The 18,429-nt window shown below is 39.5% G+C and overlaps 1 protein-coding gene across 5 annotated transcripts in view; it reads left to right on the top strand.

Moving 5' to 3' along the window:
- The window catches only part of Nnt (nicotinamide nucleotide transhydrogenase), a 110,204-nt gene extending 92,174 nt beyond the window's left edge, over nucleotides 1-18,030 (top strand). For all 5 annotated transcript variants that reach the window (XM_052743326.1, XM_052743325.1, XM_052743328.1 and 2 more), the window contains exons 20-22: nucleotides 13,414-13,532; nucleotides 14,805-14,920; nucleotides 17,135-18,030. In XM_052743326.1, coding sequence (XP_052599286.1) covers nucleotides 13,414-13,532; nucleotides 14,805-14,920; nucleotides 17,135-17,284 — 385 coding nt within the window. In that variant the 3' untranslated portion in view covers nucleotides 17,285-18,030. The remainder of the gene's footprint in view (nucleotides 1-13,413; nucleotides 13,533-14,804; nucleotides 14,921-17,134) is intronic.
- The last annotated feature ends 399 nt before the right edge of the window (nucleotides 18,031-18,429 follow it).

Genomic DNA, 18,429 nt, shown 5'->3' with positions numbered 1-18,429 from the left:
GGAGCACCGCTGTTCATTGTGTGGGTTCACCATTAGCAGTTGCATTGACTTGGTACCATAAGTCAGAGACACAAGATAATTCATTGCATGGAGTTAGTTCATTAGGATGTTAATATCTGTTCGTGATAATTCCTTTTAGATGTCGACCTTACGCTTTTGTCTTGGGGCAGATGATAAGAAAATAAAGCCAACAGGGGACCTAGAACTTGTCAGAATATCTGTGCCGAACTGGATCTGACTCAGTCTTGCTCTTTGAATACTCTATCCATTTATAATTCTAAAAGAAGCATAGACCATAAGGTCAGAGGTCACTTAGATGGTCTTAGTGTCAGCTGAATTTGACTTCTTCTTTCCTTCTCCTTCCCACCCTTTTCTCTATTCAGCGCTATCCATTCCTAAAATCTATAATTGTGTTTTTTAAATACATAAAGAGTCAAGATGCTATTTTGTGATGGGAGGGACCAGCATTGTTGTGATGTGGAAGATTTTCATATTTGATGATGATCTTAAATACACTCAAGAGGAGAAAAGCCTTTGGTTTTAGTTTTTCATCAAAGTATATAAAAAAGAACTCATTTTTGGTTGTTCTTTCTTATTTCCACATCACTCATTAAGCTGGCCTTTCTTTTTTAGCCATAGCCTTGCCCTTTAAAAGCACTTGTAAGCCTACAAGTAAAAAGGATGTGTTAAAGAGCCTTGTATGATTTTCCTAAAGAGGAAATTACTTTCTTTATTCAATCCACATGTGAAAAAGCCTGATCTATTAGTAACACCTCTCATCACCATGTGAACATTTAGAGGGTGATTGGCAGTCATAGTAAAACAGAGCGTGAAAGGTGGCCTTCATGTTTCGGTTATCCTCAGAGAAGGGAGTCCTTAATTTGGCACACCTCTCCTGTTACTCATTGATCATCCCAGGTGAACAAGACAGCTTACTATGTTAGAAGAAGGGATGAGGAGTCGGACATTAGAATCCGAAGAGCTGAGGAGGGAGCTCAGCAGGCCAAGTACTTGCTGCTCTCAGCCGAGGACCTAAGTTTGATTTTCAGCACCCGTGAGAAAGGTGGGCGTGCTTGTAAGCCTAGCACTGAGGAGGTGGAGACAGATGGATCCCCAGTGCTCTCTGGCCAGCCTAATCCGCAAGCCCCATTCCTGGGAGGTAAGTTTCTGATGCTTGAGTTTGACTTTTGACTGTGTGCACACATGCCTACCCCCCAACCCCCCAGAGAAAATCCTCATGGATGTTGAAAGAAGTTAGGGAAATGGATAAGAGAGATGAAGAAGTCTAAAAAGATACCAGGCAAGTGAACTTTTAGTTTCTGATCAGGTTAAAATGAGAATTTTATCCGTGATGACATGTATAAACTACTGCTGTATAGAATGGTTTCTGTCACTCCGCATAGGAAGAGTCATTATTTAGAGAGATTTAATTATATATCCGTAAGGGGATGCTCAGCTATAAATTTTCTTTTACTGAAATGATCTTGTGACTGTAACAGAAACCTTTTAAAAAAAATCCCAGAGTCTTGCATAATTGTTGAAAACACTTATTAAAAATAATCAAATTTGTTGATAACTCATAATGTAGGATCAGAATAAAATTATTACTCAGTCTGATTTCTCTAGTTGTGAGTTATAAAGCGATACTGGTTTATGTTCATCTGCCTTTCATATTAAAATGGACTTATATATGACATATTGTACTTTTTACTATTATTTGTTGAATTTTCAGCATAGACTTTGGACATGACGTTTTGATTTTGTATTTTGAAAGAAGTGAAAGGGAACTATTCTCACAAACATGGTGACAGTGGTCTGTCAGACTTATTCAGTTTAATTTTTGGGTGGATTTTCTTTCGTTAAAGGAAATCAGGTAAACTACGATTTTGCTTTATGTGTGTGTTATAGGAGAAATGAAAATTTTATTGACAAAGCATATGCACACACACACACATATATATGCTGTAGCTTTTTTATTTTTTTTTTAAGAGGCACATGTCTGTCTGAATGAGAGGTGGCTGCAGCAGTTACCTCGTATTTTAATGAAATAAATCTGTATTTACAGTTTGTGGTAATTCAGGCCTTTCATCGCCCTGTACAGCTCCCACCGTGTTCATTGAGTGCAGCTGTGGGCCTCTGGTTTTAGGAGGTCTCTGTGCCTCAGGACCCTAACATGCCTAGCATCCAGATGTGGTGACATATTCACACACATCCTCTGTGGAAACGTGCCAATATGGACATACGATTGTCATCAATTAGTTCCGCCCAGGCGGTGCCAAGAGAAATTGCATCTGTCATACAGTCTGTCTGGCTCTCACGGCCCATGATTGATTCAGAGACACCACTGTTTTCCTTTACTTCGGCCACAGTCATAACATGTTCACAAAGGCTTGAGATTATAACGAAGCACACGACATTTCATGACAAGAACTCATTTTTGGTCACCAGTGTCATGACAATTTAGTGCCTAAGATATCATTTGATTTTCAGTTGATCAGCTTAGAAAACTCAGGCTGATTTTTTTTTTTAAAGACAAAAACCTTACTGTATAAGAGTGCAGGTATTTCTTTTCTCTTTACTTCCCAAACTTTTGATTGATTATATGATAGCCTTTTCAATGTAAAACAGGAATAACATTTCAAATGACTAAATCTTAGAAAGTTGTGTTTTCTTCCATTGTAATTAATAAATATTTGATTTTCTTTTCCTAAAGTGTTATCCCTTGCATTATTATAGACGTCCTTTTGAATTCGTGGAAACACTTTGATTTCTTTGATTGACTAATTGATGTGATATGTTACTTTTAAATTTATTTCTATTTTATTTGTATGAGTGCTTTGCCTGCATGTATATTTAAGCACTACATGCTTTCCTGATGCCTGGGGAGGTCAGAAGAGGGCATCAGATACCCTGGAAATGGAGTTACAGATGGTTGTGGGTCCTGGGAATCAAACCCTGGTCCTCTGGAAGAGCAGCAACTGCTCTTAACTGCTATACCATCTCTCCAGCTTTTTTTTTTTTTTTACATTTATGTTAATATTGAGCTGTATCTATCAACAGCTTATCAATAGCTTTTTATTTGGTAGGTATTGATAATACAAAGCTATAAAGCCCAGCTCTCAGTCTCATGGCTATGAAGAAAAAAACTATAAATAAAGGAGTGAATTCCATGTAGTATGCGGTAGTAAGATGACTAGAACCAGGAGTATAAAGCAGGATACAGCTCAGGGAACAGTTTCAATTATCTGTATTAGTAACATGAACTGTTTTTGTTTTCAGGTTTAAAATAACTCTGTGTGTGTGTGTGTGTGTGTACACTACTTCATCTAACACATCAAGTTGCCTATGGTATTTGCAGTTTGTTGGTGTTTTATAATTTTATGTAGTGTGGCTATAGGTTTAAATGTATGCTCTTTTTCTAAGAAATCAGTTCCTCAGCACACTTAAAGATGAAATATTTTGTGTCTCTTAACTAGACTCACATAGGCAGAGTTCGTCTTTCTATGATATGTTATGTTTAGGATACAGAAAGAGCTACCACATGTAGATTTGTGGAGTTGTAAAGGCTCATGCTTCTGAAGGGAATGGAAGTGGGCCAGGTGTACGATCTAGTGTAGTATTTGAATAAAGATCAGCATTATCTGGCACTATCTCATGATAGTTCTGTAGCTCTCTTTTCTTAAAGACATGACTATTCATATTTATGATCAATCACTGAACAAACAAATCATGTAGTGCTTTGCTCCAGGTACTATTCTGGGTCCTGGGGATAGATCAGTGAACAAAACATCTAATTTTATAGTGCTTATCTTAGTTACTGTTGCTGTGAAGAAACATCATAGCCAAGGCAACTCTTATAAAAGTCAGCATTTAATTGGGGGATAGCTTTCAGTTTCAGAGGGTTAGTCTGTGATCATAATGGCAGGAAGCAGACAGGCATGGTGCTGGATCTGTAGCTAAGAGCCTTACATTCTGATCTACAGGCAGCAGTCAGAGAGAGAGAGAGAGAAAAATTTGGCCCGGTAGGGGCTTTTGAAAAATATCAAAACCCATCCTCAGTGACACACCTCCTCCAAGAAGGCCACACCTCCTAATCCTTCCCAAACAGTTCACTAACTGGGGACCAAGCATTCAAACATGCGAGCCCTATGGGGACCCTTGTCATTCTAACCACGATTATGCTATAGGTTGTAGAGTCCAGAATTCAATTCCGAACTGGGGGACATCTGTAACAAGAGTGATGTCAGAGATTACAGGGCCAGTTCTAGTTACAGCTGGTGGTGATGGCTGAGCTAGTGCTTCTGCTACTTTGCACTTGGCTTGCCTGCTTGAACAACACAGTAGGAGGGTGGGAGGGAGGTTCTGTGCGCAGTTGTGCAAATCAGTAACCCTTAGGTGTCAGGAAGGAAGGAGAAGCAAAGCGAGTCATGTAGATCTGACCCTCGGAATAGGGTCGTCAGCAATCCCCTAGATCAAGGGTGTCAGTGAGGAGTTTTGGAAGTTGCAGCCATCTCCAGATCATTTGGAGGTTTACCGTCCGCTACCCTCTCCGGACCGATGTAGCAAAGACCGTCTGTGGTAACAGCTAGAATTTCAGGCACTTTGTGATGTCTTCTCTAGGACTCGTTCCTTCAGACTGCCACTCCACCCCACTCCACCCTCGGGCATGCCAGCAAGTTGAGGAAGAACTCTTTCATATCAGATGAAGTCAGTGTTTCTGACCATGGGGTGGTTTTCGACTTCCAGTTCAAGATTAGTTGCAACAAACTGAGCTCATTCTAATTCTTCAGTGAGATCATGTGGACAGAGCGGTGTAAATAAAAGTCCCCTTCCTATTTCATCTTTGGATTCTTCTGTATCTGGCTTCTAATTGTCATTTTATGGTGCTCGTTAGCTATTGCATTCCAAGAGCATTCAATGGGATTATTATCCAGGCAAATGGATGAAATTATGCATAATTTAAATTAAACCATTCCAGTATGCCAGAGTATAATATTCTAGACCATTAGTCAGAAGTGGAAGTTTAATGTTCACTCTGACATCGCCGTTCACGGTCTTGTTAATTATTTTAGAAACATAAAGGGTGTCGGCAGTTGGTTGCCCCTCTGGGCTAGATAGCTGGATTCAGCTCAGTTTTAGAAAGGCCAGGCTGTATCACAGTGTCCTGGGTGTGAGAAAGACAGAGGACTGTCTTGACATTCAGATGGGGTTGTTGTACCTGATCAACTTGGAGGACTTGTTATCTCTTTGAATAGCCCAATGCTGTATGCTACATGGACAGATGGAAAGATGTCTGTAGACTGTCAAGCATTTCTTCACTCATATTCACAGAACAGGGTCCATTATTCTTTGTTGGAAAAATTGTGCCCCTGGGACACTTTCTTAAGCTCTTTGACTGGCATAACATTTTTTCCTCCCCAAGGAAGGATAGAATATGGATGAATACCAGATTTCAGAACCAGCATTGAAGTTTAGCTCTTAATTGCCTTCAAATGAAGAAAGGAAGGTACAAAGCATTATCCCCATGCTGGCAAGCCCTAGGAAATGAACTGAAGTATTTCTTTTCATTTGGAATTGTATGAATGACTTTGTCTGAACTTCTAGTAATGCTCAGCATTTTAGAAAGTGCAGTATCTGTGTTTAGCTTGAGAAGCCTTGCCAGAGAGCGACTACGTGATCTTTCACAGTGATTAATTTTTATGGACAGCAGCTGCCTTGTCGTGAAGATTTTTTTTAGACTAGCCCTACCCACCTGGTCCTGGTAGTGACTGAAGATGATTTGGGTAACATTTACTATGCTGACCTAATATTTTATAAGGTTTTAATTTCAAATTAATTTACTACAATTAAATATTAAAAAACTCCCATCCCTTGTGTTTTTAAGGGACTTATGACTGTCAGTCAAAAATTCTGACAAGTATTTGATAGACCAAAAGATCTTTTCTTTTTAGTTAGTCTGCCATATTTTCCATAGGAGAAATGTATAACTAAAATTTAAAACTATTGACTCTAGCAACGAATTATTTTATTACTTCCAGGGACCCTCCTTAGAATAGATTATTGTCACATGCAAATATAGAATACAGAGGACCTTGAAGGACCATTTATTGCAATTACAGTGGGATTTCTAATGCATTCTTTGACAGAACATGTTTATATAATTGATGTAACTCCAAATAACTGTTCTATTTTAATGGTTATAATCTACTATATCACTTAAAAGCTTATAGTTATTAATATATTACTTTTTTCAAAGACAATATTCTATTTAAAAAGTTAAAAAAAACAAAGTACTTAGAAATCTTTAATAGCACCACATCAGAAAAATACAGGGCCATCCATACAACAATAACTAGGCCAGTCACGACCTTACAGAGACATTTACTCATGACTTTAAGGTCCTAGAAGGACCAGTCCCTAGGAGAGGCCCACAGTGAAGAGGGTGTGTTGGCTGGGTTAGACAGAGGAGGAAGCCTAACAAATTGTGTGACAGACATCACAGGAACAGTTTATTACTTACAAATCCCAGTGAGAAGAGGGTCGGAGACTAAGGCCACCTGGGAAGATTAGAGGGAAATTATCATGTCCAGTCAGCAGCCGAGGGGGGGGGGGAGAGGAGAGAGAGAGACAGAGAGAGAGACAGAGACAGAGAGACAGAGAGAGACAGAGACAGACAGAGACTATCCTATAAGCCCAGGTCTTTGCTGGGCCCAAGGCAGTAACTAAACAATTTCTCTGGAAGGAGTTCTGTTTCATGAATTTAGAGAAAGTGGATAGGAATCTATGAGCTACCGAAAGACCGCAGCATAGTTACCAGTTGTACAGGGATGGATCGGGATCAGCCTCAGGGAGGAGTAAACAGGAAGCTAGAAAATGTCCAAGATGATTAAGCTGTGTGTCTTAGTTGGGGTTTCTATTGCTGTGAAGAGACACCATGACCACGGCAACTCTTATACAGGAACACATTTAATGGAGGCTGGCTTCCAGTTTCAGAGTTTAGCCCATGAATGAATGTCATGGTGTATGCAGGCAGACATGATGCTGGAGAAGGAGCTGAGAATTCTACATCCTGATCTACAGGCAACACGACGTGAACTGTAACACTGAGCTTTGCTTGAGCATAGGAGATTTCAAAGCCCGCCCCCACAGTGACACACTTCCTCCAACAAGGCCACACCCACTCCAACAATGCCACATCTCCTAACAGTGCCACTCCCTATGAGCTTATGGGGGCCAATGACATTCAAACTACCACACTGTGTATCTTGAATGTGACAGTTAGTCCTGTCTTCCAGATGGATATGGAGGCAACAGAAAACTTTTTATGGCAATAGTTTTTTTTCATTGATTGACTGATTCATTCATTCATTCTTCTCTCGTATATTACATCCTGACTGCAGTTTTCCCTCCTTCTGGTCCCCCTTCCCTTCTCTCCCATCTCCTCCCCCTCTGTTTCCCCTCAGAAAAGAACAGGCCTCCCAGGGATGTCAACCAAATTGTAACTTAGCATAACAAGTTACAATAAGACTAGACATGTCGGGTGGTGGCGGCGCACGCCTTTAATACCAGCACTCGGGAGGCAGAGGCAGGCGGATCTCTGTGAGTTTGAGGCCAGCCTGGTCTACAGAGCGAGATCCAGGACAGGCACCAAAACTACACAGAGAAACCCTGTCTCAAAAACCAAAAAAGAAAGTAGAAAGAAAAAAAAAGACTAGACACATACCCTCATTATCAATGCTGGATGAAGCAGCCAGGTAGGAGGAGGAGGGACCCCAAAGCAGGCAAAAGAGTCAGAGACACCCCCTGCTCCCACTGTTAGGAGTCATGACACCAGTTTTAATGATTTAGAAATATTTATGGTTTTAAAATAGAAGTAGGTTCCCAGCAAATGAATTCTCTTTTTACTTTTCTCTCTTTTTACTAATTTACTAGTTCCCCAAACACTTCAGAAAATTGTGAGGCGATGGATTTGGAAAGGCAGAATTCTAAAATGTTGTCAGTATGCATTGCCCCCATTTCACAGTTTGCTTTTAAAATGAAAATCACCAGAAAGCAAGGGAAAGTTAACCCTTCAAAGATACTAAATATGGAAATGATTTTGCACAGTAACTATAAAGAGTTAAAACCATGTGGTTGAAGGTTATAAAAGTGTGCCTTAAAAAACAAAAACAAAGAACAAAACAAACAAACAAATGCTGAGGGAGCCCTTCAGTATTTGAAGTTTCAGAGTCCACAAGCTGGAGGAAATTCTGGAAGCTTTAGGAAGGGGCCCCACTGGGCTTAGTCTCTTTGTCCAATTGTTGAATTAGAATGCTCAATTCAATAAGCCATTCTTCATGTTTCATAGCTGACCTAGACAGACATTTCCATAATGTCAAAAGGAAAATGGGGTTTATTTGGACAGTTGTGGTAGGACCCATGTGGGGGAATGTTTTATAATCTTTAATAGCTCCACATGTCCAAGAACAGCTGCTACAGTGAACCCTGGTTAGGACATACTGTCTTCAGAGCCTGTGATCACGGGAATTCATGTTGTTGTGTCTCTTTTAAAACATGCAGTATTTGAAATCTAATGTAAGGTTGCACAAAGCTGCAAGAACAGGTTTATGTCTTCATCAGTTATAAAAGAAGCTTAAAAAATACATTTGAATTGCTCCCTTCCCAGATTTTATCCAGTGACTTGATATTCATGAATAGTTCTGTGTACATTAGTACTCGTTTTTATTCTTTCTTGGCTAATTAAAAAGCCCCAGCAGATTGGGTTGTTTCATTAGAGTAGATTGCTCCATTTTCCCCCCAAAGGGCTTGAGCCTATTTTTAATTGGTAACTGAGTGCTAAGCTTCTTTGTTATCTAAGGTTCCACCAAAGACTATAATGTTCATAGTTGAAAGACAAAAATAACAAAATGTGTGGAAGATACCTGCAGAGGTTACTCTGACTCTGGTGATGCTCTTTGCCGTGTCTGTCAAAGAAAGCAATACTTTTTTGCCTACTGTTTGTATTGAATGGTTGACTGCGGACTTCTGAAATTTGACTCCATCAGCATAAACATGTCTCTGAATATTAGTACAAAGTTCCCATTGAGCCTAAAGTTCATAATTATTGGATTGAATTTATATTGATTGTATCATTTCTCTAGGTTTTGTTGTTGTTGTTGCAAGTACAAAGACTTCTGGTTTTTGGGAGACCATATCCATATTTACTATATACTACATTAGCATTTCAAGGTAAAAATTAGAAAAGCAACCTAAAGTGTTGCTAAAAAAAAAAAAACCAACCCCAACATTTGTTGTGAGGTAAAAATGTGTGTTGGTTTGGAATATGTGAACATAGAAAATAATACACTTAATTGTTGAGTGTGATGAACATTATATTATCAAGGTGTATTTGAACAGAATATTGTAATTACTGTGCTGAATTATTGTCATAGTCAGTGTTCTATTGCTGTGAAGAGACATCATGACCATAGCAACTCTTATAACAGAAAGCATTTAATTAGGGCTTTCTTACAGTTTCAGATGTTTAGTCCCATGGCAGACATGGTGCTGAAGATGTAGTTGAGAGTTCTATATCTGAATCCACAGGCAGCAGGGAGAGAGAGAGAGAGAGAGAGAGAGAGAGAGAGAGAGAGAGAGAGAGAGAGAGAGAGAGAGACTGGGCCTAGTGCTTGGGCTTTTGAAATCCACCCCCAGTGACACACTTCCTTCAATAAGGCCACACCTACTAATTCCTCTCAAGTACTCAAATATATAGGGGCTTTTTTTTGTTTTGTTTTGTTTTGGTTTTGGTTTTTCAGGACAGGGTTTCTCTGTGTAGCCCTGACTGGCCTGGAACTCACTCTGTAGACCAGGCTGGCCTCAAACTCACAGAGCTCCGCCTGACTCTGCCTCCTTAGTGCTGGGATTAAAGGCATGCTCCACCACTGCCCAGCTTGGGGGCCATTCTTATTCAAATCACCACAGTTATGAAGGCCTTCATTTGTCTGGTGCTGGTGAAAAGCACTTTGTAGGTAAAGTTCTTTGTTAACTGTCTTGTTTGAATCCCACAACCCTCCGTAGAGGCTTTCCATTCAGTTCTATCCTCCTCACAAGGAAACCGAAGGGTGTAGAAGTCAGTTGTCCAAATGCTTGTGCAAATGAAAACTTCTAACTGCTACCTGAACCCTAAATTCGTTCATTAGAAAGAGACAATTTTATCCACCAGTGTATCTTCTTGGGACGTTCTGTCTAAAACCCTCTTCTTTGCATTGAGGGCTTGAAATAGTGCCAGGGTCTGTGGACTGTTTAGTAAGACGTAGCTCTTGTGCTCAAGGAGCCCCTGGTGGAAGAGTACAGTGATGCCTACTTGTAATAATAATGGTGCAGGAGGGAAAGGAGGAGATGAAGAAAGTTCTGGGTGTGTGGATGATCACTGTGATTCCATGTTAGCATTTATTTTCTTTTTGTAGAATCCTGTTGTCAGGGATAGCTGATTCAGTGCTTAAAGTATGTGCATAATAAAGGATCATTTTCATGGCCCAGAGAGAAGGACTAAAAGGCTGGTAGTCTTTCTATGTTAGAATTCTGGATCTGGATATTCTTTATGTGATGATGGAGCATTGATGAGCTTTGGCTGGTCAGTTCATGGAAATTGCTGGTTATGGCCAACCTGCGTCTAATACAATTAATTTTAATACGTACTTTGGAGATTAGCCAGCTACACGGGCCAGAATTGTTATAAACTCATGTTGACTCATCAGCATGCATATATATTTATACAAATTTGAATGTGTTCTGTTACTTCTCTCAAAACATTGGCATTCTCTTTTGATGATCTTACATGTAGTTTGCTCCAAACATAGAACCCTAAAGCTTAGTGTAATAAATTATTATGCAAACAGATATATAAAGTGATTCCCCCTTTGGGATAGTCACTGTAACATGATGGTTAGTTTTGTGATTATTTACCCTTCATAACTAGCCAAACAGAAATATTGTTTTTATGCAGTCTGTAGCTAATCAAGATGTTAGAATAAGAGCTAATATATTTCAAGAGTCTCCATTTTTTAACTTGGTCCAAGACATCACTATTAAAGCATAAAAATGGTAGACAGGGAAATTTAAAGATAACAAAGACAGTATTAAAAACAAAAGCTAAATTTAAATTAAATAAAAATTGGAACCAAAGAGGCTCCCAGCATTGAATTCTAAAAGAAAAACACAGAGTGTATATTGGGCTGTCAGCTAAAATAAAAACCCTAGTTCATGGATTTTTAATATTACTCGTGGTTGACTAAATAATACATCCCCTTTGCACATCTATGTCCTAATCCTAAAACTCTTAGATGTCTTGTAATTATCCTAGGTTATTTGTGTTGTTTCAAGGTAAGCATTAAGGTTCTGTGGGAGTATGTGCACATGAGTGCAGTATGTACAGAGGCCAGAAGAGGGCACCAGATCCCCTGAAGCTGGAGTTGTGCACAACCTCGGGTCCTTGGGAAGAGAAACAAGTGCTCTCAACTGCAGAGCCATCTCTCTAGACCCCTTTCTCTCTTTTTGATTGAGAGTAGAGGGTGGTTCTGGTAATCACTGGATAGGATTTTAACCTGGTAAAATATACATGTAGGTGACAAGGGTCGCATGACAGGGTGCTATTAAATATCCTTTACTATGAGTAAGGGTTCCTGCAAGATTTCTAAAAAATTGTAGGTTTGTGTCTAGGAAAAGAGTAAGGCCATATATGTGTAAGTCTCTACCCCCAAATGTTGTAATTTATTCATTGAGGATTGCATACAATATATAGATTGTATTCTTCCCCTTTGCCAACATCCTCCCCCACCTTCCTACCTACCCAACCTCATGTTCTTTCTTTCTCTTAAAAAAAGAAAAGAGAAAACAACAACCACAAAAACTACCAGAGAACCGCGTGGAGTTTAGTTTGTGCTGGTCAACTACTCCCGAGCATGAGGCCTGCCCTGGAATGTGGTTGACGTACTCAATGTCATTCCATTAGAGAAAACTTGTGTTCTCTCACCAAGCAGCTATCAATTGCAAATAGATTCTTGACTGCAGTTGGGATTCTGTGCCTGCCTCCCCTCCTCTGTGCTGAGATTTTTTTTTCTGGTTTGAGCATAAACAGTTCTTGTGTGTGCTGTAATAATCTCTGGGAGTTCGTGCGTGCACCTGTTCAGTTGTGTCTGGAAAACGCTCTTTCCTCGAAGTCACCACCTCTGGCTCTTATAATCTTCCTTCCCCCCTCTTCCACATATATCCCTGAGCCTTGAGGAGAAGGATGTGATATAGATACCCCATTTAGGGCTGAATACTCCAGTCTCTCATTTCCTACGTGTCATTGAGTTGTGGGACTCTGTATGAATTACTGCTGCAAGAAGCAGCTTCTCTGGTGAGGGTTGACCTATATGCTTAGGTCCCAAGGACAATTCATTGCTATTTTAACATTCTTGTTAGAAATAGCTGTATGCAAAAGCAATATTGTCTCTATATAGGTGACCTTCACAGCAGATGTTAGTTGTGCTGGAATTCCTGACTCTGAGCTGGTGAGAGGCTCCAACCAAACTTTAGGATGGGGGTTGTTTTTCCTTCTCACGTCCTCTTTCCGGTCTCTCCATCGTCTCTCAATGTGTTAAGGTGGAGAGTCTATAAATGGCATTTCTTCTCTGCATTTGTTCATTCACTTTCAACTTTTTGTTGAAAGATAAATGTGGTGGCCAAGAAATGGATTACTATACAAAAGACAGGGTGTCTACAAAAGACAGCGTGTCTGGTTGGAAGAAACTGCTTGATGTCTCAGTCTCTTTGCTTTAACTACAGAACTCCATGTATTATAGACTCCGTCTTTTAAATACTCCAGTGTGTCACTATCACATTTCTTTTGTGATGTTTAATGTCAGTCTCTGAAAAACTGTGGACCTTCAACACTATGTGTATAGTATTTTTTTTCTCTGCCTTTTATCATAGGAGCTACAATTGAACACGGAGGCAACATTTGATGGAATAATGTTGACTTTTAAATTGGAAACAATTCCAGACCGATTTACTGTTTTAAGAGATTAGGATCTATCAGAGAGTACTGTAAGAGAATATAATGACTTTAAACATGAAGGGATATTATTTATCAATACTGTTGAAAGTTCATGGCATCTAAGACATATATGGAAGAATAAGGTTTCAAAGTTACTGTGTTATTTTTATGAAGTTATAGTTTATAAGTCCTGAGACACTGAATTTCCAACTTCAGCATTTGTAGAGTGACCGTATTTCTCACCGAATTCCCCTTCTGCTTGCAGAAATCAGATAGAGCTAGGAGAAAGCAGAGGTGCCAAGAACAAGGCGTGCAGATTTGGAGGGGATACTGGAACCTCTATACACTTGGCCTATCAAGTAAGGCCAGCTGTTCATTTGTTTCATGTCCAGGTTTGGAATTCACCCAGTTGCGGGCCGAATGCCCGGTCAGCTTAACGTGCTTCTGGCTGAGGCGGGGGTGCCCTATGATATTGTGCTAGAAATGGATGAGATCAACAGTGATTTCCCAGGTAAGCGGTGGGGACCACGACGGCACATTTCAAGCACCCTTTAGATAATGTGCATGAAGCGGTACTACATTTAGCATATGATTGTGGGATTAGCCAAGACTGACAAGTTAAAGAATGATGTGATTATAATAGATACAAGGGCACAATTAAGTAAGTGAAGGATATTATTCAGTTGCAACAGAATTAGCAAAAGCATCGTTAAATTTTATTCTTTTGGGAGAACTGAAGGATACTGAAAATCCTGCAGCATAGTGTGTAAGTGAACCCAAAACCTGGACAGATCTGGCTTTTGAATCCAGGTCCCTGCTCTCAGTTGCCTGTAGCCTTGAACTACACACTCACCGTAGGCTCCTCATGGTGTCTGAAATGTTACTGTTTTTCCATTGTACCAAGTCTTGATCAGTGAGGTAGCATGTGTGCTTTTTTTCTCCCCCTCTCTCCCTCCCTCCCTCTCTCCCACCTCCCTTTCTCCCTCCCCACTTCATTTATAAGTACTGGGACTTCATAAGATAAGTCACCGTACTTTATAGCTGTCATTGTGTAGATGTGGAATGGTAATGACGTTTGGCCTAAGATCATGTTTGTTAAAATTAGACCAGTTCCCTCTGGCAAGTATCCACTGTAAACTAAAAAAAAAAAAAAGAAAGAAAGAAACCAACACTGTTTATTAGAGGGGAAAAAAAACCCAACAAAATTGTGTGTATGTCTAGATGCACATGGCATTTCTGGCAACATCCTTAGATAATTTAAATTATAGTCCTTAAAGAGAGAATTTAGGCCATTTTAATTTTACGCTCCTTTTTAAATTTAACTGTTGTTAAATTATGTGTAAAACCAGCTAGTTCCAGGAATTATGGACACAACTTTAATACAGTACAGACTTTTAGACTTTTTTTTTTGACATTAGATTGGATCTTAATTGGTCATTTTAAGAGTTGAAAATGGATTCAGATCTTATAAAATCATGTGAATAGCAAGATAATTTGGGGACAATGAAAGAATTATGAAGTCAGATTAGGTGGATCCGATGGGAGGGTAAGCATTGGAAAGCAGGCTTTAGTCAGGATGCGAAAGCTCCCTCTGTGCAGGCCCTGCTGCTGGCTTCCCGCTCTGGGACATTCTCTGGTAAAGCTGTGTGTTGCACCTGGCACAAGTGAGCCTCTTATATGGATCTGTTTGTGTTAATAAATCACTACAGTTTGCCTAAAAAAGAAGTGTAGGTGCCCATTGTGTTTCATATTTTTCTGTCTCTCCTCTCTGTTTTCAATATAGACACTGATTTGGTTCTCGTCATTGGAGCTAATGACACTGTGAATTCGGCAGCTCAAGAAGATCCCAACTCTATTATTGCAGGCATGCCAGTCCTGGAGGTCTGGAAGTCCAAACAGGTACACTCTTAGACTTACCATTCATTCTCATGATCAGATGTCACTTGAAATCCATATGCGCCAAACTTTCTTTGGCCCCTTAATGAGAACTGGTGATGCCTTTGAAAGGCTCTGGAGTGTAAACACAGCCAAGGGCCAGGTCCCCATGTCCAGCTTCCTTCTGTTCTCTGGCCACCATAGAACCTGAGTGAACGCTACGTTGTGAGTAGAACCAGATGAGATTATGTGGCTGGATTAACAAAATCTGTTACCACAGCTGAAAAAAGGGGCTGGAAGCAATTGGAATGTGTCTGGCCAAATTCCAGATGGAGTCCAGCGAAGCAGATGGCTTCCCTCTGGGACAGTGAGTCAGTATCATCGCCTTCATATACCAAGACGAGCACATTTTTTTCCAATTTATTTTTTATGGAGTATTTGTATGCTGTTATGGACTGTCTAACAGAGAGGTGATTTAAAAATCCAAGCAATACCCTGGCACAAGAAAGGACACTTTGCTCATGCCTACGGCTCCTGCACAAAGTCAACTGCTAGATTTCAGATAATTCAAACGCTTCTAAATGCTCTTCCGATCCAGAAGAGGGACGTTTCTTTACTGTTCCTGAACCATGCTTATATTGTAAGAGTTATAGCAATGTTGGGATGGGAGGGTTGCTTAGCAGTTAAGAGTGCATACCGTTCCTGCAGAGGACCAGAGTTCAGCTCCCAGCACCCACACTGGGAGGCTCACCACCACCTGTGACTTCCGCACCGAGGTGTCCAACACCTTCCAGACGCTAAAGTTTGCATTTGCATACCCCACTGCATCCGCGTAAAATAAAATAAAATAAAATATAACTTAAAAAGGAATTATAGTAACATAATGTACATTCCTCTTTAATTTTGTTCCTTTTATTGCAAATACATGAGTTTAAAATGTACTGTTTGAGATGAGTGAGTAGACTCAAAATGTCCTTGCTCATGCATATATGGCTGTTATCATACTGGTAGTCAATGTTTGAAAGACTTCCGAGTTGCATTATTGTGCTAATGTCATATAATGCATGAGCACATTCTTACTGCTTCCATTTTTTGAATAGATCATATGTTCCAGAAGACCATGCAGAGGCTTTTAATTTCTTAAGAACCAACCTGACATTTGCAGGATAGCAGAATCTGTAGTAAATGTCAGTATGTCTGTCTATGTTATGTCAGTGTTTCCTGTTTAGCCGACCCCCATCATTGTGTTTGGTTGACGTCTTCTATTAGCTCCATCCTTGAGAGAAACGACTTTGTTTTTGACGTGTCTTTGTCCTAGAACTTTCTGATTTAGTTTATACTGAAGTGATAGACAAGAATCGTACCACTTCCCCCATTCAGTTACATGTATGTGAGGATTTGCGCGTGGAAGCTTATGCACTACACTTGTTTTCTTTAGCTTATTCATAGAAAAATGGATGACCTCACAGTGTTATTTTTCTGATTAGAATATGTTATTCACAGACTCTGTAGAGAGAAGCGCAAGGATGAAAAATCACTGTAATCTTATCACGTAAAGATAAACTTTTAACAAGAACTCTCCTCTAATGGGCACAAGAGCATGATTAAAAATGAGCATTAATGTAATGTAAACATACATTTAAAAATAATCTGTACTGAATAATTAGTGGTGGGACAGGTCTTTTTCACGCTCAGGGAAGAAATCCTGTGCGCTCTTGCACAACTGGGTTCTGAATGATGTTTTGTATATTTCACAAAGCTGGACTAAAGTAGTTTGGCTATTCCCACCATAAAAACATGAACAATGGCGGGCTGGAGAGATGGCTCAGAGGTTAAGAGCACTGACTGCTCTTCCAGAGGTCCTGAGTTCAATTCCCAGCAACCACATGGTGGCTCACAACCATCTGTAATGAGATCTGGTGCCCTCTTCTGGCCTGCAGTCATACATGCTGTATACATAATAAATAAATAAAATCTTTAAAAAAAAAAAAAAAACATGAACAATGTCAGAGGAGATGGACGTGTTTTACCTGACTTAAGTAATGAATAATACCCACATGTATTGAGATACCACCTGTACCCTTTAACTGTGCATTTATATTTTCATATGCCACATAAATAAATAAAAGTTAAAAAAAAAAGTAATATACAATTAAAAGAACAACAAAAGAGGAAAAGGCAATACTCTGCACCGAACAGGTCCTGTTGAATAGAATCTCTTCTCTCTTTGGTTTTTAGGTCATTGTCATGAAGAGGTCCCTTGGTGTTGGCTATGCTGCAGTGGACAATCCCATCTTCTACAAACCCAACACAGCCATGCTGCTGGGTGACGCCAAGAAGACATGTGATGCTCTGCAGGCCAAAGTTCGAGACTCCTATCAGAAGTGAATAGTAAAGATCAAGCTGGTGTCTTCAGTTGCAGGAACAGATAAATAAAGCATGAGTGGATGAGCCAAGCTCTCCAGGCCCCAAAGAAGCCCCGCAAACCAACAGATTTGGAAGATCAGCAACCCCTGATCCTCAAAAAACATTGACAATTTTCAACACCTACCTATTTATAGTTAAAAGTATTTTGTAAACAGTGAAAGAACAGCCTCATTTTAGATGCAGCCCTCTTGGATTTTTAAATTCCCTTTCAGTACCCAGAAAAATAAGTTCAGAAGTTGAATATTTAAGATTTCAGGATGTATTTTGGTCTGAAAAATATTAAGACAGTGTGAACATTGCAGACACCTGCATTTAGTTTTTTTTTCCTTCACCAAATGTGACTAATTTGAAACTTTTATCAACTCCTGGCCTGTCCTCTTGCATTTCATCCATAGTCTGTACAATCACACCAAATCTGTTTCAGGTTATCAGGCAGTACTTTAGATTCTAGAGTCCAAAGATCTATTTTCTCACTTCTATTTTAATATGTAAAAGAACTATATAGCCTTTCAGAGATGCTGGAAACAATTTGTTTGGTATGTTCAGTAAAAGGTAACTTAAAAATAATTAGCTGTATTTTTAAAAACCCCATTGCCAATTGGAGATGGCTCCAATTTCAATTTATGATGTGTGATACTGTACTAACTGCTCTTGAATGGAATGCAGTCATTTGACTAATAAATGAGTTCATCATGTTTTCAAAGTGATACAGACTTATCTCTGATGACGAAGAGCTGAAATTGAATGGTTCTACTCATTATTAACACTGGAGGAAGACCTACTTTGTAATAAGTAGAATTAATCTCTCTTCATTGTTTAGAAGACTGAATTGTTTTTCAAAACTTATATAATTTGATGATACTCAAAAGTGGCAATAGTATTTTTAGTTATAGCTCTAAGAACCAGTAAAAATCATGTCTTTTATAGAAGTCTAGATTTTCTTTGTGACTTTACCTTTATTTCAAAAGCTGCTAAGTGGAGACAAATGTAGTACATTATTAGAATTCTGTCTCTCTATGTTCTCCATGTGGTACTAAGTCCCTCAAAGCAATTATTAACCCATACAAGGCCTGGGGATATGACTTAATTGGTAGAGTGCTTGCCTT

The sequence above is a fragment of the Peromyscus californicus genome, unplaced genomic scaffold, assembly GCF_007827085.1.
Source record: "Peromyscus californicus insignis strain IS unplaced genomic scaffold, ASM782708v3 Scaffold_18__1_contigs__length_77618521, whole genome shotgun sequence".
NCBI classification, from domain to species: domain Eukaryota; kingdom Metazoa; phylum Chordata; class Mammalia; order Rodentia; family Cricetidae; genus Peromyscus; species Peromyscus californicus.
This window is presented reverse-complemented; position numbering and strand designations above follow the sequence as displayed.